General features: G+C 38.4%; 1 protein-coding gene across 1 annotated transcript in view; it reads right to left on the reverse strand.

Annotated features, from left to right (window-relative positions):
- The window catches only part of LOC103380441 (homeobox protein aristaless-like 4), an 18,480-nt gene extending 9,797 nt beyond the window's left edge, over positions 1–8,683 (reverse strand). Inside the window, exon 1 of the mRNA XM_008312433.3 lies at positions 7,101–8,683. Coding sequence (XP_008310655.1) covers positions 7,101–7,443 — 343 coding nt within the window. The 5' untranslated portion in view covers positions 7,444–8,683. The remainder of the gene's footprint in view (positions 1–7,100) is intronic.
- Positions 8,684–25,319: the final 16,636 nt, after the last annotated feature.

Below are 25,319 nucleotides of genomic sequence, written 5' to 3' on the forward strand. Positions count from 1 at the left end.
AAGGTGTGCTGTATATCCTGTTTGGCAAAGTTACCAGCTGAATGTAAGTAAGGAGATGGGTTTTTTGTTAGTTAGTTGATTTGTTCTTTAATACATTTAAAATGCAATGAAATAAAATACAATTTATTCTTCTCAACTTGAAAAATTTAAGATAAAAAAGCCTGTTAATGTGTTAATGTTCTGTTAATAAGTGTGACATCACAGAAAATAAAATGTGTGCCTATTAGGTGGCACAAGTAAAGGACTTGGGGGGGGTGCTGCTGCTACCCTAGGAATAACCACACCCCCCTCAGAATAAATAAGAAATAATAAGAAATAAAAACACTTACTTGTAGACCTGACAGAAAAGCCAACTACTACTAACTTCCCTAAACGTCCAGGTGACTCAGTCAAAGCCTGAGTGATCACCATTGCCTTCGTACCACAACAACCACAGCATTGTTTTGTGATGAGAAAGTCTTATTGGTAAGATTGTGAATAATTTCCTCTGTTAAATGTAAATATAATTCTGTTGGTTGTTTCTGATTCCTTGTAGTGCTCTGGATCAATGGAACAGAATGCTGATGATTGATTAGTATCAGCCAGTTTGTTGCAACTCAGTAGGTGTGGGCTGCTGTCGCCTGTGTGCTGTCCTGTCGTTGGCATAACAATGTAGAATGGCAGCCTTGTTGACCTTTCATCATTCTAACTGTAGTGGAACTATTTAAACTGAGCACCACTAAAATACAGTGCTACTGAGCATGTTTTTAGAAATGCGAAAAAACACTATCGGTCAAAGGATTGTCACTGTGTTGACCAAACAACCACAACAGGAACTGTAGAAGAGAGTGCACATTTTTGGTAGACAACAGTTTTGTTACAGAAGCCCAAACACATTCAAACCCCGTTAAAAAAATCATTATGACTTCAGGTTATTTCCACTACGCTGGGTCTCACAACGTCAGCTTTAACCTGTTGAGCTATGAGCTTTTTTAATGTCTGACCCTCCTGTAGCAGCACCAACACTGGGAACTCTTTACTCCATTAACACTGGAATCTACAGTAATTACCAACTTTTCTCCATCTGATACTCCCAACTCTTTTCTCTCACGCTAACCATGTAATCCTTTGCCACAAACATCTTCCAGCACTCCCGCATGCTGAGCTGTCTCTTCTACATGCTGTTCTGGAGAACACTGTTACCACACACTCGCTTTCTTTTTGCAGCCAAAATTCCACTGCACTGGCTCCAGGTTTTGTAGCGTTCAGAGGAATTCGTTTTTGACTGCTCTCGTCACAGTATTTATCTATATATATTTATCTATATATATTTATCTATATATATTTATCTATATATATTTATCTATATATATTTATCTATATATATTTATCTATATATATTTATCTATATATATTTATCTATATATATTTATCTATATATATTTATCTATATATATTTATCTATATATATATATATACGTACAAGAGCGCCACAGCTGATCGTGAAGTTTGCCAGAGTGAGTCTGTGACATGCTGCAGACCTCTTCAGTTAGGTGAGGTCAGATGTTTACTAGGGTCAGCAATTTAATCACTGCTGAAAACAGAGAGAAAACATCAAAGTGTAATTTAAATGCTTGTAAAGCAACAGGGCACCCTCTCAGTTTTTATGGAATGGGACAGGGAGGGTCAAGTGAAGCCAAATAAAAGAAACACTATAAATTAGTAACCCAGGGAAGGGTTAATGGCCAAACACTAAAAAGAGAAGGGAATGCTTTTAAAAAGAGTGCTTTTAAATGTTCTCGCTGAACAGCAAAAGCTGCTGGCTGCATGCTGCACAGACTGAGCCCTTATTATCACACCTTTATACAATATTCACCAAGCATGTCCAAAGTCTGGCCCTGGGGCTAATTGTAGCACTTGGACAAGATTTATGTGGTCCATGACTTTTTGTTAAAATGATTTTTTATGGCCTGTCAGCAAGGGATGGGTTTACAGAGCAGAGATTTTGGTGCCTCTGTGAAAAATGTTTTAGGTATAATTCAGATATTTTCCTTTAATTTTATCCAATCCTCTTGCTAATATTTAGCTCTAAAACATCTTACTATAAGCTGCTTTAGTTAAAGTTGGGGTTTTTCTGCTGTATTTTTTGACAAAATTTAGCTAATGAATGGTCAAACATTTAATTTCTTTTGTTCTTTTGATTGCAATTTTTTTAATGGTTTTATATTTTGATATCATTTTGTTAATATTTAGTGTTTTTCTGTAGTTTTACTGAATTGTATCATAAAAATGTTGTATACAACCAAAACATATCTAAAACCAGTGGTCATGTTACATCTCTTACCAAACAAAGCTCTACGTTATGGACTAAATACATGCTTTAAAATACAATTTACTGTCTCTCTGTGCCTGTGTTTGATATGGGCTTCCATATTCTTCAGTATCAGGGGTTTTGCTAAGTTATCGCTTCTGCGACTGTTAAAAGACGTCACTGGAATTTATTAAATCAATCCACTGTCTTTTATTCTTTTGTTCTCGTCAGGTAGTTTTAAATTTCATCTTCAGAGCATGCTCTACAGACAGGTCAAGTGTTGCATTATTTTTCTCTTGGCCCAGTCTAAATCCTGATGTTGACTGTTGTTTCCTTAGTGAAAGGGAGGCTCCCAGATGTTCCTGAGGAGGGATCTATGTCAGCAGCTCACTCTGGAATGCCGTTTCCCTGGGAAACCACAAAAAAAAAAAATCTCTTTCTGTTCAACCTCAGCTCCTGATAAATTGATACAATCATGACCTCACTACTGGTATAATACCCTGGGTGTTAGTCGTCACTGTATTCTGTTAAAATTCTCTAAAAGTAAAATAGAAAATTTCAAGTATATATTCCGGCATACGTAAATGGAGGGGTGGCATATACTATAAATTTACTTCATCCTTGTTTAACGCATATTCCTCAGAAATACGCATTAAACAGAGATGAAATAAATTCTTACGGTTTGACGAGAACCATTAAATTAAAAAGTGGTGCCTAAAAAGAAAGAAGTCGAATCAAAAGTGACTCAAATGCATGTAATCAATCATCGTTTAAACCTCAGCCTTTTGTCTGAAAGTCATGAATACATTCCACTATCACATTTAATCTGTCATGAGGCGCTTTAGCCGACGTGTGTTTACAACAAACAGTCTTCGGCACAGACACTGCCACTCAACAATGATAGCTGGACACTCAGTGCTGTCATTTAGCAAACATCTCCAAGAAAAAATGAGCTGCTCTGTGTCATACTGTACTTTCATCTTGTTTAGCAGTTGTTAGCAATAAGCAGGATACAGTTAAATTAAAAATAGTAATCCTACAGAAAATATGTCTTCCTATCAAATATCTGAAGAATTGTAACATTGGATATTTCCAGAAATCTGTCAACTGCATTGAGATCAGAAAAACCTGCTTTCTCTCAGAAAGTAAACACCTTTTGTATTAGCTGGACAAGTCAAAACAGAAGATCATTTACAAGCGTATTTGGATTTCAAATTAACTTTGACAAATCCATGTTTTTTTTTTATTCCTCTGTCATTCTCTCGGATTATATTCTAGATTATGTTCATGCTGACACAGTCACAGGTGTCACGTGCAGCATTTGTCTAATGTGAACATGAAGCCAACGTGTTAGCCATCAGCGCATGCGTATCTTGTGACGTCACATGACCCAGAACTTTAATGTGTACTTAGTGCATTGTATTTTAACAGAAAGCTTTTCATTCTGTGAACTTTTTCAGGGGTGAGTTTTAGGCGTTTTTTTATGCGGTGAGATGTGTTTTTCCTCATTTGTTGACTAACTTTATAATTTAATATTTTTCATATTTAGTTTTAGAATATTTAGAAAGAATCACAGGACACTAAATAAAATAAAATCAACGGAAGAGAAAAATTCACATTCAGTGCAATACAGGCCCCCGTTTATAAACTCGTAGATTTCTGTTTATGTAAACACTCTCAGTTGCCCCAGTTTTTCCAAAACTCTCTCTGAAATCATTACCTAATACCACTGTCCATTTCTGACTCTTTGATCGTTTGAAGGAGGTATTGTTGAGACAGGGTTATGTAAACCAGTCCACTTTGTCATCTCAGTGACTCTTTGCAGGGCCGATGTTTGGGGAGTATGATTAATAACTATAAGAGGCAGTAATACACATCTGCCTTGGATTAATGCAGCCCTCTCCTGCAGCGCTGACCTGCATTCCTCAGCAGTCCATCAGCTCCAGGGGTTTTGTTTCAGTCATCGCTGCGTGAGCAGGTAGACAGCTCAGTGCCCGCGTGCACAGTGGGACAGTCTCACTGATGAGTATGGACTGTATGAGAGATGGGGCTAACAACATAGGAACGGACGAAAGGTTCTCCTCTACTGTAGTACCAGGTACTGTACCTTAGAGTCACAACACAGACGCTCTTGAAATTACCTAACAAAACCTACCATATGAACGCCAACATCCATGGTGGTGTTGTTTTTTACCTTGTTCATCATTGATTGAATGAAGGCAAATGTAAGAACCTTTTCCTATAGTGCCAGCGTATATCCAACTAGAAAACACTTGTCTTTCTATGACAGAGTCCGAGTGCGCGCAGATTCAATTTGTACTTCTTTGATAATCAATTGCCCTTTAAGAAAAAATCATTAGAATTCTTTTTTTTTAAAAATCTACGTTTGGAAGTATTAAGGTGTTAGAAGCTCTACAGAAGTCATAGCAATAAAACACTTAAAATAACTGATGTACAAGTACTGTTTTATATTAGTCTCCCGTTCAAACAGTGTAATAGCGTAAATCATTCTCTGCTCCTATCTTTTTATTTTTTAGGTTTTTGGAATTGGTTTTGTCTGTTTCTTTAGTCTAAGTGTAAGAGGTATGAAGTATTAATATGAAAAAATCAAAACTTTACAAATTGGTCTCTACAATTAATACTAGGTTTAAATGTACGTATGTGAAAACATAAATAGCTTTATATATATATATATACAGTATATAGATTTCTGATGTTAGTTTTGTTTTTCTTTGAGGTCTTCATGGACCGCTCAATATTAGTCATGGCCTATATTTGACCCTGACCCTTATATTGGCCCTGTGTGATATGTATTACCCTTTTGAAAAATCCTTGGTGAATATCTTATTGTGCATTAACAATCAGCTATTTTTGATTGGATTTCAGTTGGTTTTTTGCCTTTCTATATTTTTATGTTACCTATTTTGCAAGAAACCGCTTTAGTTTCCTGCAGCTGACAAATTTCTCATTCTCTATCTCTATCGCTATTTCATTTTTTATTACTATAGTTGTCACATATTTTATTTATAGTGTTTACGTATTTTCCTTGTGTAACCTAATCCTGATAGTTTACATTCAAACGTATCAAGAATGTATAGGTAATAATACAATAACACTATTGAATTAGAATGAAGTAATTTTACTCCGAACAAGAAAATGGTGGTGAGTGTAGTGTAATGGTAGAATTATTAGTTATAGGTTTCTACTGCAGTAAACGTTCACCTGTACTTTAACTCATTGAATTGCATCCTTTTAAATAATAGCGATTTGGTAATATAGTTTTTTTTTTTTGTCGAAGTTTTTTAAATTTTTAATCTGATATTTTTTTCTCAACACATTTGTCCTATCTATGCAGACGCAGTTTAAAATTGTTTTGTTGACGTCAATAGCACAATCGTAGCCCAGGATACCGCACAGAGAACTCTCTGTGGATGAGAGAGGACTTTTGTCATCGTTGTGGAGATAAACCATTCGCATTGAGCAATATATCTCCCATTGAGGACCACACGTAACATTCAAGCCTGTTGACGCCTGAGGCTTTGGCAAGACCCCAAAGTATCCTCCCCAGAGCCATGATGCCTTCATCTGGCTGCAACATTTTCAATAATAACATCGCAGAGCCGTCCTCGAGGGAGGCATGTCGCATTTAATGACGGTGTTTAAACGGCTCTGTCAATGCACTTGCCAAAACAATTCACTTCAATGCATTGGTGCACCGGTCTGCGGGTGACTCTGCACATAAGAGCAGGACAAACGGAACTTTTACGGAGGAATTTTGGCAAAGTATGACGCATACTGCAACTCCACCTGTAATTGGCCTCTGTAAATGAAGATTAATTTACTCTCTATTAAGGTCATTGTAAATCGCAAAGGCTGTTGCGTAAAAATTCTAAAATATATTATAAATGGGCACCCAAAAAGGCTTGGCCACAGTGACTAAAGAAAATGCTGAAATGAGAACATTATTAACAGAGTAACACGTTTCCATTGTTTCTGATTTAAAGCCCAGCGTCTCATAAAATGCACAGTAAAATGGATTGTTGTCTTTAAAAGGCCTTGATGATACAGGCCATAGTCGGAGCTATTTAAATGGTCAGTACATGTTTAATAAAATCAGTCAATTGGCCGTGCGGATTTTTGGCCTCCGTTCTCTGTATAAGGTCATTTCTGTGAGTCGGATTGGCTTTCAAAGTCAGCAGTTAATCTTAGTAATTTAAAAATTGTTCTAGGGAGATATATTCCACAAAAAATCACGTTTAATCTTCTCTATATTTACACTTGATTTTTTCATTTGGTTTAAATTCTTTGCTTGTTTTTTTCAGACTTTATCCTTGTGTATACGCGCCTTCGTCACCAATTATGTGAATAGTGATTGATCACATTTATTCTGCTATGTTTTGCTATATATATATCTATATATATATATAGATATATATAGATATGTTATTTTAAAAATCTAAATGATCAAAGCACTGACCTGTGTTTTCCATTGTTTATTTATATTACTTATGTATATAATGTAAAAACATTATATAGGTACACAAATAAAAAATTATATGTTTTTCTATAATTTACTTCTTTGTTACAGTAAAGTAAGGTCGATGTTAGAGAAACCTCTGCATCCCCCCTTCCCACCCCCAACTCCTCCTTCTCCATCTCTCAATAACACACACTAACGTGCGTTTGAAATCACAGGAAATCTTTTGCAGTTCTTTTTTCACACACTCCCTCTGTCTCTTTACCCTCGTTTTGGTATAGTTTCTCACTGGCACCGTGCGCCTTTACGACCGCCTTGCGCGCGTGCACTCACCGTAGCAGGGCATGAGGGCTCCGTTGTGGCCGCTGTCCGGGTGCAGCTTGCTTCCTTCGGGTGGAGTTTTGCAGGTCGGTCGTTGCATGAAGAGCTGGTATTTGCTGAACGTGTTCTCCTCGGCGCCATCCAGCGACTGGCACTCCGACTGGAATGGGCTCCGAGACTTCTCCCCGTACAGCTGCCCTTTACCAGACACGAAGGTCGGGCTGTACTTGCTCTCAGACGCCGGGAAAGTCCTGAACGTGTTGGCCTGGTGATCTCTACCCTGCGCTGTGGACGAGCTATAATATGAATCCATGGATGTCATATCGCAGTATGAGACGCACGTATCTGCGTTCATTCTTCAAAAGTGATATTTCAAAAAAAAAAAAAAAAAAAATCCACACGGTTTGTCTTTCCCACCCCTTCTCTAGATACAGCAGAAAATCTCATGCACTCCAACACACACGCACACTCCAACACACACTCAGTGCAGCATCTGGGACTGTTTAAAAAATGAATCAGATGTTTTCCAGAGACTGCAGACTGAACAAATGCTAAAAGCCCCCTGAAGGTTTGTCGGGGTAAAGAGAAATGCCTTGCTCAAACTGATGCCCGCCTCAGTAGCCCGTGCAGACACACACACTCAGCCTCACACACTCACACACACCCCAACCTTCTGGCACATGGATGTGCACCATGTGAAGAACGGGCCCACAGTGGGCTGCAGCCTGTGTTATAGTGCGGCAGCAGCAGAAATGGGAGGTCAAGCTCAGGAGTGGGCAACGTTTTGCTGCGTAAAACGCGCGGGACACGGAACACATGACATTAATGTAATAAGAGGAAGAAGACAAGAGCTTTGATTGCTGCCCTCTATGTGGAAGGATGAAGACATTCACATCTCACTTTGCCGCGCCACTCTTTACGACAAGCTTAAAGCCGTTTCATTTGATTTTTCATTCTTTAACGCACACAGACAGACTGAGTACGACTGTGCACCCAGTGTTGGTTAAATGAAAACCTTTCGAGCAACAACAACATCCAAAAAAGAGAACCCACAATAATCATAAATATCCGGCAACAATTTTTCTCGTTTTTTTTTTTTTTTTGTCGTATCATAACGTGTCTGACGTCCCCCTGTGAGAATACGTGTTTTGACGTGAAATTAATACAAATTTACTTACGATACGTATTAAAACGTCACGACTGCGATGTCCTTTGTCGTCATGTCCGTAAAAATCTAAATTGAAGCTGTTAAAGCACCTTTTGACGTCAGCACTCAGACTGGATGGGTTTTCGTTCAGTTAAATTAAATGAGAAAATATTTCGTGAGAAAAATGATGATGAATAAAATTCGTGCTATGCCTATTGTTATTATCACTGTTATTATTGTGCTCGTCGTTGTCGTGGTCATTTTGTTTTTATTTTAAATGTCTGAAACGAAAAGTGTTCAATAAGTGGAACTAGCTATCGTTTCTAATTTATTCCCCCTTTCCTTCTTTTAATCTTTTTTCTATATTTATTTTACTTATTGTTCTCTATATTCATCTTTGTTTTTTCTATTATTATTTGTTTTCTTCTCAATTAACGAATTAATTCGAGGCACGGGCCTGATTCATAATGGAGACCACATATGTGGACGTTGGTTGAAACGTAAATGTAATACAGATTAAATTATATAAGATAATCTGCACGGTTCATTTTCAACAAAAGCCATATCTTATATTCTTACTATGGTTTTATTCCCAAACTAAACCGATCATTTAAAACGGAAGGGAACAGTGAAATGGTTCAGTCCGGGGCTGACCACCTTTTATTTTTAAAAGAAAAATCCGATTCAATAAGACTGAACTAAAATTACAAACTAATGCATCGAATTTGACACAAGTGCAACAACAACTGCTTTTGTTAAAGTGGTAATTCTTCCAAAGTCGGGTAAACGTCTTCCAAAACATGCTATTTTCATTTCATAAAAATGTCAAAAAGAATTATAAATAAATTGCATGAACCAATGGATTTGCACAAAAGATGTGGTCATAGTTGATGTGAACATTTTATTAATAAAGCAGGAAAAACTGTCTTTTATAATATATTTGAATATAAAAGAATGCAGATTAATTTTCACGCACATTTTGCTTAAAAAAGGGAGGAGCCCAACCAGATACCAAAATAATTGTAATAAAATAGGTTTTAGGTCATATAAAACTGGTCAAAGTTCCACATTTGGGCCGAGGCCCAGATTTTGGACATGTCTGTTGTATGGCTGCCGCTCCGTCCTTCGGTACAAACACTACGTCTGCTGGTGTGTGTGAGTTCTAGTTTCGCTTCATACAAAACCCAAACATCTGTAGGATTTTTTTCAGTGTTGTTTTCATGTGATAAAAAAAAGTATCCTTTAGTGACGTTTGGTTTTAACTTCTGGAATTAATGTCAACCCATTCTATCATTTCATGCTTTAGATAAACATCACGAGCAGCCGACTCGTTAACCCTATTATTATTGTATTTATTTGCATCATTACTAGTGAGGTCGACGGTAGAAACACGTCAGCTCTGTATTTCACGGTTGGTTTCTCCCACAGACTTTGCTAAATTTAGAGTTTTCGATCTGTTTTCATTGGATTTTACTGTAATACCTTTGTTTATTTGCTGAAACAGCAAACCACTTTTTTTTGGGGGGGGGGCTGTTAAATAATCTTTTCCTGTCAGATTTTTGTCTTTTGTTTTGAAAATAAAGTACAATTATTTCCGCATTAATTATAAATGAATCCATCCGTTCTACAATCATTTTTTTCATGTACCTAATAAGTAGAGGGGCACATTCACTCATGCATGATTTCAGTAATAGAAAGATATCATTTCTTCAAGTCCATAACTCCTACATCCATCATGGAAGAAAGGAGCCAATGCAACACTCAGAGATAAAAGTGTCAGAGTAAAGAAACCAACATTCACATTTGTCACGCAGCTAGACAAACAGGAGTGGCTGCATTTCTCTGACTGCAGCATATGCAGCCCTGCCTTAATGGAAACCACTCCACAGCCACAGGCTCAGGACTCAGCTGTCACAGATATACATCACTCATGCAAAGCATTCTCTCTAAAAGGTTTCCACTCGGTGCTCATTCGTCTGTTTGACTTCCAGCAGGAACCATGTCCAGGTATCCAGGGCTGAGGGGACGGCCTCTCCTCTGATGCAGTGGCCCACAGCCTCGGGGGGGTTTATGTTGGCAGTGGCCTTGTGCGTTCCAGCAGCAGGGTCTCTAAAAAAGTCCCCTGGCTATCGCTTTCTTCTATGAGAGTCCTAGTGGTGCAAATATCTGGGCTGGAGAAAACGTTTTCCTTTAGACTTTATACGTCCCAGCCATGTTCGGTTTGGCTGTGGGAAAGTTCAGGCACTGCAGATGGGAAAAACTGTGTGTACAGTATACAGTCCGTTTTGTTGTTATTCTTTATGGGAACAGAATGACATGTGTCTCACAGAGAATTTTGTGCATGGAAACTTAATGGAACGATGACAATCAAAGTCTGTAGTTGTCTGTGTACAATTTGATCCGGTTCTGCAGATGCTCTCATGTCATTTTGAAACACGCTTGACTGGACTTGGACTTGGGCTTGAACCTGTTTCTTGTAAATCCCTTGCTCGCATATAGATGGGAATTTAAAGTGAAGAGAGGAATGATGGGAATCAGTAAGCCAGCAGAGCCTCTTTATTCTAAGCCTGCAACCTCCCTGTCAAATTTACACTGTCTCATTTCCATTTATCTATTTTAGTGGTGACACTGTAAATCTCCTCTACTCCTGTGTCTCTGTGTCTACAAGTTTTAATGTGATCTAAGTCTACAATCACTCGAAAATAGATTTTGTTTATTGTTACTTTCAAACGGCTCCTAACGATCTCCTAACAGAGGCCTTTACCTAGTCATTAAGTTCATGTTGGTCAAACCTTCTGGTCTTCATGTGTCTTACAATCAAATGTGTGGTTAGATTACAAGCACAGAAGTGTTATCTAATTAATCTCACGTTATCAGCTTAATACCATGTAAAAACTATGATACATTTAAGCTAAAATGGCAACTGGACGTGAATTTTCTAGAAGAAGACGTTTCACCTCTCATCCAAGAGTCTTCCTCAGTTCTAGCTGTCGGAGGGGAGTACAGCAAAAACAAAGAGTAGCCAAAATCAGACCCTTAAATAAAACACCTAATGTGTATATTTAGCCTTTTATAGATTTGTTATATGTTTTTATATTTTATATATAGCCATGTATGGCTAAAATCACTTAAATAAAATATATAGAACTTACATTAACCATAATAATAATATCAATTACAACAGTCACAAACAGCAATGTTTGCTAATAAACAGCATATAAAATTAATTTAACCACAAAATGGTTCATCTCTGTTTTTACCAACCCCACGAAAAGTTTAAATACCAAAACGTAGGCCCAAATTGAATACCTGTCAGTCGAAACTTAATAAAACAGTGGCATAGGTTAAACGTTTGTCAGAACATATGTATAGACATAAAACACAACACAAAGTAAACATGCAAGAGAAAGCTGTAACAGATTTCAATTAAAACCTAACTAAAGAGCAATAGTTTAAATTCAAGCCAAAATCATGAATACAAATTTGTTAAAAGTTAGTTTTTGAGGAGTGAAGCCAATATTACATTAATTAATGCCCAGAAAATGATTCATAATTACCCTGAAATATACAGTATTTCACATTATACCAGTACTTAGTGCTTGGTTGAGAACCAGCGATCATGCTCTTCTTTAACCGCTGCCCACTGGTGTCGTTTCTGGTCGTTTCATTCTGAGTGTGTATTGTTGAGACCAGGTTTCTGTGAGGGTCACGCTGTCCACTTCACAAATCCCTGTTGGTTTTGTCCTTGACATAACTGACTCTCATGTTTGTGTGTGCGTGCGTGTGCATACGTGTGTGTTTCCATGTTGTGGAATACGAGACCAGACATGTCCCTGTTTGACAGATCAAATCTAAACATATGTCTACACCGTGTGTGTGTGTAGCATTACAACTTGTTTAGAGAACTCTCAGTGCCCACACTGAAACCTTGAAAGCTTTACAAGTCTTTCAGAAAGTATTGTGTATCCAGAACCTGTACTTGTAAAAAAAAACAAAATAGTAAATTCGTTAAGATAGCCACAGTACTTTAAATTTAAGAATGTCTTTATGTAAACATAATGTGTGTTACCACAGGAAACCTGCTAACATTTAGTATCCATGTCTTTTTCACCACATTCATTCAAAATATAATAATAACAACAATTATTATTTCTATTATTATTATTATTATTGTGCATCTGTGTGTGTATATGTTGTAACCATATAATCCAGGCACATTTTGAAACATTGTTCAGTAATGACAGGCATGCTGTATTATCTCACTGATGCCACGTTGGTGTCCAGTTTCCAATCTCTCACCTGTGGACAAGCCATCAGCTGCCGTCCTCTGCATACAGTCCTGCAGCCACATTCTATCTATAAGGAGGTTTTTGAACCCCCCCCCCCCCCCCCCCGCCACACACACACACCACACCCGCTGTATGTGTGTGTGTGTGTGAGAGAGAGAGAGGGAGAAGAGAGAAAGAGTAAAAGAGACACCACATTTTATGTGCAGCTTCAAATTGGTTTCACATGAAGCAGGCACACACTGCATCAGCAGATTCTCTGATCAAATTAGGCAGAGATGAGGGGAGAGAAAAAAGAGGCAGTGGTTGTACTGATGTATAATTCAATAAACGGGACCAAACACAGGGAGACAGAGGAGATGCTATGCTCCCTGTAAACTCTCGGCTCCACGTCTCCTTCTCTTGTGGACAATCAATCCATAAATCAGAAAGTACCAATTCATATAAAAGTGGCCACCACAATGTATAGGAATGCATGAAGGAATCAGGTTCACATTCATCGCCAACTACCATAGTGTGATGTTCTAGTCTAGACCAACTAGTGTGTTGTCAATTACATATACTGTACATAAAACAGCTAAGAAACCTTATTTAATTACTTTACAATTACTAGTTAATTACAAGCATTTCAAAAATATGTGTTTGGTTTTATTGAGTTGAAGTAAATACTAAGCCACTAACACTAAGCTAATTTTAAAGTTGATGCCTGCAACACACTCCAATTACATGTTTGATGATAGTGGAGTGATAGTATGATTGTAATTGCTGTGGGTTTGCAAGTGTTTTTTTAAATTTGTCTGCTAATGTGGTATAAGACACTAAAACCCAGTCTTTTCTCAGATTCGAAATTTATTTGTATAGACCAATTTGGAAAACACAAAACACGAGAGACACAATTTTGACATACTTTTCGGTCTTTGTTTTTTGTCCCCAGTTTTTCAAGGGGTGTCGCAGACTTTAATTTCTAATTTTTTAATTAAATGTATTAAACCTTGCGGACTTAAATTCACTTCCTTAACCACACTGCCCCTTGTGTGGCGTTCACTTACAGATGTTCCCTAACCTTTTATCTGCATTGTTAGTGTGTCATCTGTTTGGGTTTTTAATGAGGTTAAAGATAGATAGTGAAGAATACTCAGTCATACTTTAATACATATTCTGTACCCATAATTCATTAAAATTAAATCTAAAATCTAATGTAAAAACTCCAATTTCTTTTAGGCGTCAAAACGTTTTAGGACTTCAGCTGCTGACTAGAGATGAAAGCTCTTAGAAGAGGAGCTCAGATGTAGCCAGTATTTTTGGTCCACAGTGTTAACATATTCATGGAGGTGCCTAGCTTTAATAATGTAAAAACTGAAACAGCACTCACAATTGCTAAAACATGGGACATATGGAAGACTTCATAGGAAGAGGTTGAACAGTTGTGGACACGTGTTCCAAATATCACTACAGATATCTCTCTCCCTCTCTCTGCTACACACATACACACATTTTTTTTATTTTAGAGACCCTCCCCCCCTTCACACACACACACTAATCTTAACCCTAGCTACTATCCTATCCCGAACCCTTAAACACCTATTGGCTTCAACAGTTAATGATTTATGTCATCCTGACTTCCTCTTTGGGAGTCCAAAAATGTTATAAGTCCTGATTGTTTGACTGTCACTGAAACCCAAGTTGTACACAGACACACATGCTCAAAGACACACGGTGTTAGATATCACTGTATTGAACACTTGTTGACAGCTGTTGGGAATATTTGGCATAGGCTTTCAGGAGTTCAGTCGCTGCAAACGAACAGAGAGATAATAAAGATAATGAGTCTCTCTGTTAATACTGGAAATTGATTGCAGACAGAAATGATGCCTTGGGCCAAGCATTTTGAAAAGATTACCTTAATATTCTGTAATTTGACATTAGCCCCAATATTGCTGGAAAATCCAGATGTGCTTTGTTTCTAAATGGTCATGAAAAGAAACTATAAAGGCATACACTTTTCCAGAGATTTGACTGCTTACAGTACATGCTGAATGAATACATTCAGAGTTTCATACAAAGTTTCAAGTTCAGGGCCAAACTCATCTAAGTTAGCAAGTCAACTGCTACCAAATATGGAAAATGTTGACTTTCCATTTTTACTCTACTTCTAATTTACACTGTGTTACATTAAACTGTTGAGCCTGAATGTCTTTAGAATAAGCTGCCAGTGTTGCTAGGCAGGCTTTAAAGGATTTCTGTACACACTAGACGTTTACGTATATTTAACTTTGTACAGAAAAGCATCGGAACTGTTTACGTTTTATGTCTGAGACAAAAGGGAGAAAATGTAACTTAAAGAACATGCTCCTCAAAGTAGAACAGTAAAATAGGAATACTATGGGAAGAGTGTCTAGGACTTGTGTATGCGTGATGGAAGTTTTGAAATGGTGGAATATTGATATATATTTTCACTTCATACAGTGACCCACTCAATTCAGTGACACCACACATTTTAGGTCATGAACCACCATTTGCAAAGCATTGCATTAGTTATTGTAATTCAGTGTGTCTGTGATCAGGGAATGATATTTGTGCTTTAGATGCTGAGGTCATCTTTTCTGTAAGAGCTTGAAGCCAAGAATACTGTTGTTTTAACCAGGTGTCCTCGATCTTCCTGTTTGATACAATTTTTGTAACTGTTTGCATTGTAACAGAACACCATGTGTTTGCTGACCCAGCCCGATCTTTCCAGAGCGATGTCTGGACAGGGCAAGGTGATATGCACCGAGACGGCGGACCAAAACCAAACATGTCTGTGGATCCTGGGTTCAGTGCAGTCACATAGGGCCAAAGACCGACTCCTATCTCGATGGAGAAAGTGCCACATTCCCTTGAAATGAGCTTCTCTGGGATGAAAGCCTTGTGTGAGCTCCCCAGATGACCCACGACCCCGTCTGTATTTGTGCAGGGGGGAGTCCTGATCCTGGGTTTTCTGCCTCCCTGCCAGGATTCTGGGGAGTCAGGTTGGGGTGGCCAGACAAGCCCACCATTCTGCCCTTGGGTGTTTTGCTTTTGGGGTAAAAAGAGAGGCTCAGATGCGCAGGCACTGTCACAGCGGTGACCTTTGACCTGAGCAGTGGGACACGGGAGACCGTCACTGGAGAGGTGAACTATCCTATGTCTCAGTAATATTTCAGCAGATCCTGAAGTCTTTTGTCAGCGCTTTGGTTCAAAACACAGTTTGAGGTTTTAATATTGGCTCACAATCACACGTATTTGAGTTCACGCTGCAGTCATGTGATTTCAGCATATGGCAGGGGCAGCATGATGTCCACATATTACGTGCTAGCAGATGAAAAAAGGCCCAGTATTTCTCAACAAAGTGAAGGCCAGCTACTAAAAAAATCAGAAATCAGTGAGGAGGTGTGGAGAGAAGCTGTCACCACAAACCTGTTGGCTCCTTTTATCTTTACTGGCTGGCTGTACTGACATGACCACACCACACAGACTCTTACTGCTCTCCAGAGAGATGACAGAACAGGAGAGAGTCTCAGGGCCGCATGTCAGTAGAACCAGTTTCATAAAGAAACTGCAAAGCATTTGAAAAGCACTCATCACCAGGATCATCATCAGTAACATGATGTATAAATGTAGGTGAGTGGTGTATGTCTCTGCCCCTCAAGTTTCGCAGGATGTTAAAATCAGACCCAAACAAACACACTCGCCAACAAACACAGATGCCCAAAATTCCTTAAAACTTTCACTCAAAACAGTTGGCTGACTGCCCCCCTCCCCACACCTCCCTTTGTTCAGGTTACCTCTACCCACTCTCACCCCGAGGCCAACGTTAATCCAATAGAGCACTGGCTTTAAAGGAGGTGAACAGGAAGACACTGTGGGCGACTGTTGGACTGGCCCAGCCTCCTTTTCATCCCCCACCAGCTCCCACATGTTTGAGGAGGTGTTTGATGATTTAGTGCATCTCGAGCCAGTCATTACCACCATCCACTGTATGTCTGTTGTACACTTCCTCTCGTCTCTGCTAGAAGTATTCCAGTTTAATCCCTTCATAGGTTTTCCATGAGCCAGTCTGCCCAGTGTTGGAACTGTTCTTTAAAAGTGTCAAAGAATAACCAGTAAATGAGTCACAAAGTTAAACAGTGGTTTCAATTCCCATCATTAATCATAAAAATTATGAAGTGTTTTCTCCATAGTGTAAAGTTCTAAAAAGTTATCCAGAGACGATGTGAAAACCACAAGAGGGCCTTCATTATTCTGGCTGAATGTTTTGGCCACACAGGTGAATTAGTGATATGTTGGTACCAAGCTGTCAGTTATACCATATAGTTTGGTTTTTATATAGGTGACATGTTTTTCTGAATATGTCCGTGCTTAAGTTTAACTGTGAAAATTCAAGCATTCGTGTACAACTTATTGAATTGAATTTATCATTATTCGTAGTACACAAACAGGTCAATTGGGAACATTACTCGGGCCAGGTCAAGGTCACTATGAATCTGAAGTGTCCCTGTCCCTAGTGTCACCCACGCCCCTGATATATTCTCCCTTCACAGATTATATAAACATACCTTTGCACAGTTTAAGTGATGATGTAGCTGAAAGATCAACAGTTAGGTCATCTTACCATTTTGTTGTCTTAAAAGACTAAAACCTTTTAACAGTTAGATACACATGGTGTCATCCATGGTTTCCATTGCTCCTCTTGGATTTGTCCAAAAGCTCTCATAATCTTTTCAGAGAAAACGCTTCACCTCTTACATCTTCATTGGCTCTTGTTCCATCATCAAATACCATTTTGTTTTTGCAAAATACATTTCTGATCCAGCTGATATTCACTGACCCGCTGGATTGTTTTGTAACAGGAGAGAAAATCCAATAACAGATTTTCTCCCAGTTTATATCAAATTGTTATATAGTTATGTTAAGTAACTGTCCCTTTTTACACAAGTAATTGGTTGGACTGGGGTCATTTCTAACACATGAACTATTAAAAGACATGTGAAACTATAAATGAGTTCCCTCCTGGAATTGGTAGCATTTATAAATGTTGTGGTCGCGCAGCTGCCTGCAGATGAATCACATGGTTCCTGTGTATCTCAGGTAGTCGCTGGTCCAGCACGAGGTAGTGTCCAAGGGACAAACAGAGCTGTACTCATCCTCCTAATTGCCAGGAATGTCCTTATTGAGACAAGAAAGAAGCCCATTCACATGGAGCCTAATCAGAGTCATGCTGTCCACATTCAAATTGGGAGGACGCTTGTTGAACAACAGCCTTGTTCTCGTTCAAACGGCTGCTGAGACTCAGCGTCCTACAGGCCACTGCAGCAGTGAAGCACCACATGATGAGGTTAGGTCACAGCCTTGTCTACATCCACATCCTTCTAATGCTACATTTGTTCACTGCCACTTTAAACACTGGTCACCTTTTACTCCTCTATTCATGGTTCCAAATTTAAGAAAAACTTTTAAACACGACAGATGTCAAGCTTAACCTAAGGCTTGAGGTTAAAGGCCGAGTTAAAACCGATTGGCTGAGGATAATGTACAGCACTGCATTTGACCTGGTAAATACATTAGTACATATGTGTGATGTGTTACATTCAACATACATTTTTATATGATGTGTGTGAATGTGTCCTCCGTATCGGTCAACAGCGCATATATATACGATGAGGTCTAATGACTTAAGACAAAAAAAGTCAGTCAGTTTCCGAGTGCGAAAAAACCCCCAAAGATGAGCGATAGCTCAGAATTTATTGAGTGAGGTTGTGATCCAAATAACAGGGTGTTCAAGGATGAGCTTGATGAAGATTTCCCATAGGAGATTAATAGAGTACAGTACTGGAAAAATCTATGCAGGTCCAAGCTTTTATAATGGATGGTTAATGTCTCCGGTGGTGTACATTCCCACAGAATGGTGTAGCTCTGTGTTGTGCTTAGCCGATCCAGTCACATGGTCCTCAGTGCAGGTCAATGCTAACTGTCCTGTTGGTCCTCTGTCCTAAGGTTGATTGATTATAATGGATAATCACAAGCATCCAAGCATAAATATGTGACAAATGTTTGAATATTGATGGCTTTGATTTGAATAGATGTCAATGTTTACAATTTAAAGAAAGTGATTTTTGCATCACAGCCCTTGTCTATCCCTCTCCCCCCGAGGCAGGGGTAAAATACAGAGGACAAATTAGGACAAGGAAAAATATGTGTATATGTGTCTGTACTGTATATTCACAATGACTGATGAAGCAGATCATTAATAGTAGGAACAATCCTAGGTGAAGTTACTGAACAATAAACTAGTCAAATGGATTTGAACCTTTCAAATCCACTCATTATAAAGGTTCATATAGGAAATACATTATTTTTTTTCCTGCAGCAGAAATACCACACGACATATTTCCAGTGCCTCTGTCAGTCATAGGTAGGACGCAGCTCCAACTGTGTCTGATAAATATGCTACTAGCGCTGAAGACTTTGCTGTGATTTGTGGGTTCAGATGAACTGAGTCAGCTGCAGTAGTCGTCGCTACATCCAGGAGTCTGTAACAATTACAGTGTAATAACAGAGCTTAACAACTTATAACTTTAGATTAGTGTCTCTGGCTGCCGTGCAGGCCTCTGCCTTCGCCATTGTGCAGCCGGGTGTTATTGTAAATCTACAGGCGTTCTTGGCACCAGCCAAGAGGGTGTAGTCTATCTCCAACAATATGACAGTTGGCAAGTGGGCTGTCCAAGCAGTCAAGACACAAGTTGGATAATACACTTGTCTACACACCCCAATTTGCCCAGATTGCTTCCACAAGTCGGCTTCTCAAATGGCTGCGAGACTTTTCTGACATTTCAACAATCCTGGATTCAGAATTAAAACTTTCTACCCAGACTTTCAGTCCCACTGTAGGCTTACGTCCCTTTGGTTTAGTAACGAGCCATATTTTACAGACTGCAGCTCCTCTGGGGACGTTGATTTACTCTGAGAATTAACAGACTTGAAGTGATTTATGGAACTATTTTACTGCATCATAGTTAAGTTATGGAGTGAGCCATTCCCATTCTCTTTATAATAATGCCAGCCGTTTTCTGCCAAATTTGCATGAGCTGTGGCAGATTGACAGTAAACAGCTGTGTGAATGTGGGGGTAATGGGTCCACATGCAGGGATAATATTTCAAGTTGTTGTACCACAATTCAAGATAATTTCACAATCTTGTGTCACTGATGTGTTTTTCTTTCTTTCTTTCTTTCGTTTTGACTTAATTCAAAGCTTTCTTGTTTCAGCCTTTCAAAATCCTTGGTGTGATGGATTTGCCTGAATATTGGCCTTTCAGAGTGAACTGATACCAAACGTCTCTGAAATATTGAACATTGAACTAAAGGGTTTGCCTCTGTTCTGCTCATAAATAATTTTAATTGGAATATTTTTATGCGTTTGATCGAATTTTCAGATGTTTATTTACGTGACAAATCGAAGGCGTTTTAAGCCTGAGAACCTGACCTGTAAACTCTGTGGCTCCTGAAATTGGTGGTCTGTATAATTAGAGAGTTGGAGTCCATACAGAGTGGTTGGCATGAAGATGATCAGGCCTCGTGATGCAGCCTGAAAGGTAGCAGCAGTGATGGAGGTCACAGACAAAGGCTTGACTCACAAATGCTCTTTTGCTTTACACCTCAAACTCACACGCACTGCCCTTCAATTGCTTATTAAATTACATCTAATCATTCAATTAAAGTCACATGGAGCAGCGTGCGTTGTCTCAGCCACTGGGTACTGGATAACGGCTGCTGTGTTGTGCTGCGTGGGAAGTATCTACACGTCTGAAAAGACGTCTAAGACAGGCGTCAGCCGCCGGACCCAGATTGTTGTTTGACAACAGTTTGGAGCCACAACCATCAGAAAGACAGAGCGGGCTGTTTCTGCAATGCCATTTTAATAATACCAAACTAAAGTTGACTTAACAGAAATTAAATGTTTTTTTAAATAGTTATTTCAGGATTTTCCTAAATGATTAAAGGGAAAAACTGTTCAGGAAAAAAATAAATATCATTTAATACAAATATGTCACTTGTAGCTGCCATCAGCTGAATAAGATCAGAATCAGAATTGACGTAACCTTCGGCATAAACTGCTTAAATTCTATTAAGTCATTTTGTGAGATTTGTTCAACTTTAATTATATCATATTATTATATCATTTATCATATTTTTTTCAGAGAATTCAACTAACAATTTATTGTTATTTTACACCTAATTCAAAAATTATTTTTATTGTTTGGCTCACCTAAATAATAATGCAGATCCCAGCGAAACCACACAAAGCTAATAATAAACCAAGATCAGCGTCATTTAGTTTAAAAGAAACTAAACAAAGTCTGAACAGGTAATTAACCACTGTATTATCAACACTAGTTTCCTAGCCATAGAACACATTTTTTTCAATATATTAGGCACAAATGTTAGGAACACGTTCTTAAAATACCATCAGCCAGGTCACAATTCTAAAAGTAAGTACTTTTTTTATTGGAAAACCTTTTGACTGAGTTAGAGAACAACTGTCCCTGTGGGGGAGTGACTTACTTGCTAACAGTAACAAACAATCTTTCATACTCTTCCTTTGACTACGAGCTATTGTGTTGCTGTCTAAACCATGGTTCCAACTGACAAATGCAAAAGCAGTGGTTCAAACTATGACGCATGTGTGAATATTTTCCAGTTGAACTCAGAGCAGGATCCGTTTAGGCCGCGTGCCTGCTTTCTAATCTGCCAAAATTAAAACGGTAATAACATTAAATCCTAATATCTGTCATGAAAAGATGAATATTGTCACGGTTGTCTGTGTTTGTTCAAATTCTGATGCTGCAGTCACTCCTTAGCTCCTGAGGATGTGTTCAAAGTCCATGTGGAGATCTGTAGTGGCTGCAGCCGGCCGGGTGTTGAAAGGCTGTAGTGAGTGAGGAGGAAATGGGGTCTGGCATGTTGACTCGGGAGAAAATCCCCCTGGACTTCTCAGAAGGCTGCTATTAGAGTTTAATCACCCAGTGATGCTGGACTCACTGTGAAGCTGCGAGCGACGACTGATGAACAAGCAGCCTTACAGCTGTAAGCATCCAGTCATCCAGAAGGTGCAATCAGTGCTTAGGATGGATGAGTGCAAACTAATGATGAGGAGACATGAAAAAAAGTTACCCAATTCTCTATAATTTTCACTCATTTTTATTAACAAACATATTACTGTTTGTTTGTTTATTCAAAAGAAATGTGAGTCATCAAGCCAATTAATTTGATTCCATGAAACAATTCAAGGCCTTTATGACTGTGTTCTAAATTTCTCCACAAGTGAGGCTCTTACTTTGATTATGCGCCGCTTGTTTTTTGAACAAAGAGCCCATTCTGTTGTCTTCAAAAGCAAAAAAAAGGAAAAATAAGCAGAGCATCAGTGAATTGTTTCAAGCCAATTTGCATAATGCCGAGTGACGGTGTCTCTGTTTTAAGTTGAATCTCTTCCAGACGTTGCTGCATGAGCTACCAGAGGAAAGAGAAAAGAACAAGTGTAGAGAGAAACGGACTATCAAAGGAAAGAATGGAGCTTTTATGTAAGGACACTATGATTGTGTTACAGATTTGTTCCAGGTGAGGCAACTGTGAAAGAGAGGAAATCCGAGGGAAGAGAGAAAGCCTTAACCAATGATGGCACTGCTAGAATGTAGGCCTTATGAGAGGATTCAAATGAACAGGTGTAGAAAATTGGCGAGGCTCAAAAATCCTGTACTCTGGTGGGTGGCATCACCGAGGGGAAGCTGTCCTTGTTTGGTCTGTGCCAACAGATCAAAATGGCTGCAGTTATGATAAAGATTTAGCTCTTACTTTTGAGTAACTAATATTTTTTAATCTCTGTAAATGTGAATATAAAAAGCATGCCTGGTAAAAAAATAATGTTCTTCAAACCCTGACCAACCGCGGTCCACCGTCCTGCCAGTGTGCCTGACGCACAGGCCTTACACAGTGATTGGAAGCAGACCTTGCGTGGGATGTCCAATTAGAGAGGGAAATTGTTCTGAGCTTGGCACAGTGCAGCCTTGGTTTACCGCATGGTCACTTACCTGCACATCTGCATTGATTTTACACAGTAGTAGCCAACGGTTTCCTCCACCTTCACTGAAGTGTCCATTGCTGGTGGCTTAAAAAGAGAAACGTGTCGTCACAGTCTGTTCCTCACCAATATGTGAAGAGACGTAGATACAGTAAATATATATGAATTTTTATTATTATTTTCTTTAAAAAAGATCATAAGGTCATGCAAGTTGCTATCTTCATTTAGGAGCAATGTCATGTGTAGCTGTTTGGGCTGCTGTCTAACATGCTAGTATACAGATGCTAATATTTCATTGAGGTTATTGGCAATCCTTAAAGTTTCTTTGAACTCTAAACTCGTCATTAATTGTGACAAGGACACATTTAAGTTAGCATCCTGTTGGTTTTCATTTAATTTAATTTAATTACACACTCTTTTCTTAGGTCCCATTAAAGTTGCCTTGAACTTGGAGAGTGTTTTAAAAAGCTTCCTACAGGAAGTGGATGAACAACTGGACTCTTTAATCAGTTTGTGTGTTGTATTGTGACTAGCTCAATGTTTATTTGGTGGGGCAGTGCTCCAGTGGAAGCATGGGGCGAAGCAAATTAACTTTATTATTTATTTATTTATTTATTTTTAGGAATTTCACTGCTTTTGTAATTTTAATTCCCTTTTTGGTGCAAATTGCAGGTTTGTAGAAATCAAATGTTTTAACTACAGTTTAGAGGAGATTTGAAATCATAATGTTGACATTAAGGGTAATTCTAGAATCATCACATCTACGAAAGGGATACACTCCAGAAAAAAGTTTGGGAACCACTGGTGTTTAATTTAATTTGACTGATTATATGGTTTCAATGTAGAATACTGCCCTGTCTGCTAACAGGCTAAACAGGCCATCATTCTATTAATAATACATACAAGTCATTCTACATTGGCATTTGTACACATCTACTATTTTTTTTTATACGCTCCTCATTTTGTATTGAGAATGAATAAGTAATAAGAGACCAGATGGCTTAGAAATGGTTGGAACCACCGTGGGTTGTGATGTGCAGATATTTGACTTTTCTTGTATGGACATAATTCTTCAATTTCTATGACTAGTATAAATCTTAATAATTGACATGTTTTCAGTGAAATATTGTCTCAAAGTGACATTTGACTTTAAACACCGTGTTTATTTATTAATACATTACTTTTTGAAGAATTTCTGTGTATCCAGCACTTCAGCATAAATAAGCAGCCATTTAATGGTGCTGGGATCTGACCCACATGCTGTAATTCCCAGGACTCTTTTCTAATTGTTAATTTGCGATCTTTTTATTTATTTATTTATTGCTTCACAATCTAACTTTACAAGCTCATGTGGGCAGACAGTTCTTCCACCAACTGGCATCTTTGCTTCGGTTTTTGGACACAGTCTCTGATGGAGTGTGTAGATGGTTCGGCAGGAGCCAGTAACGCTGCCACACATATGGGGATCATTTAAGGAAGAGAATTGCTTGTGGGCAAAGAAACATATGTCAAAAAAAAGCATACAGTAGTTGGCCTCAAAGCAGATTTACAGCACTTATCTATGCAGGTATAAAGAATTTCCTGCACCATAAACTTCAAACTGACTCTTTTAGGAGGTCTTAATCAAATAACTACAGATATTTGGCAAAATACTAGGGGCTGTGAAAAAAAACATGGGTAAAACGACCGTGTGCTATGATTTTCAAAACTGTATGAACAAAAAAATGAAATATAGTTGGTTTTAGATTCACTGTTCATAGAGACACAAAAGTTAAAAACAAACAAATAAAAAAAACAACTAGCTTTGACAATGGTGTATTTACACTGTTATTAGATGTATGTATTCAGTCCATTTTAAAAGTTGTTCTACCAACCTTAATTTGGCTCTTCTCGAACACTGCATTATTAAAATGACATTCCCACTACTTGACATTTAGTGTGTCAGATTTGATGGTCACTTTTTACATAGAATTTTGTAAAATTAAGAAATGCTTATATTTAACTCAAATAAGGAAAATATATTTACATGACTCTCAAAAAAAAAAGAAAATATTTTAAAAAATATTTTGATAATTGTTTTAAAAAAATGAAATCACCTCAAGGGCCAAATATTAAATATAATGAACTCCCAATCTCCAATGCATCCTAGATGTATAGATTACAGATCTTCCGTTCAAACTGCTGTATTTGAACTCAAACCCAAGTCAATGCCTGTGAGACAAACAGTGACAAACAGGGTGGTTTTCTTTTTGTGGCAATACTGTAACTATCACGTGGTCTTCTGAATATGAATATATTCTTGAATATGCCTAAAATGATAACAGATTTCTGCGTGTATGCAGCTCAGCAAATATAACACATCATTACATTGTAGCCATCAGGTTCCACATCTCCACACATGTCCAGCTGACGTGATAATCACAGGGAGTTTCAAGGTTAAAAGAAAAAAAAACAATACAAGAAACGAAGAGCAGTGGAACTACAACTGTGATAGAATATGTGAAGAAGATACTGTACGGTGTGATGCTGAGGACGTATACCTAATCAATCCTGAGCACATATTTAATCCAGTCGATGTGCATTCCAGAAGACAGCTAACCGATTCCTTGTTATTACTCACCTCCCCACGTTTAAAAGTGCTGCCTTGCCCTAAAATCCCCACCCTCCAGCTCAGCTCCAACAGCCTGTCCTCCATCCAGTCTGCAGG

The sequence above is a fragment of the Cynoglossus semilaevis genome, chromosome 6 (genome assembly GCF_000523025.1).
Source record: "Cynoglossus semilaevis isolate Cse_v1.0 chromosome 6, Cse_v1.0, whole genome shotgun sequence".
Lineage (NCBI taxonomy): Eukaryota > Metazoa > Chordata > Actinopteri > Pleuronectiformes > Cynoglossidae > Cynoglossus > Cynoglossus semilaevis.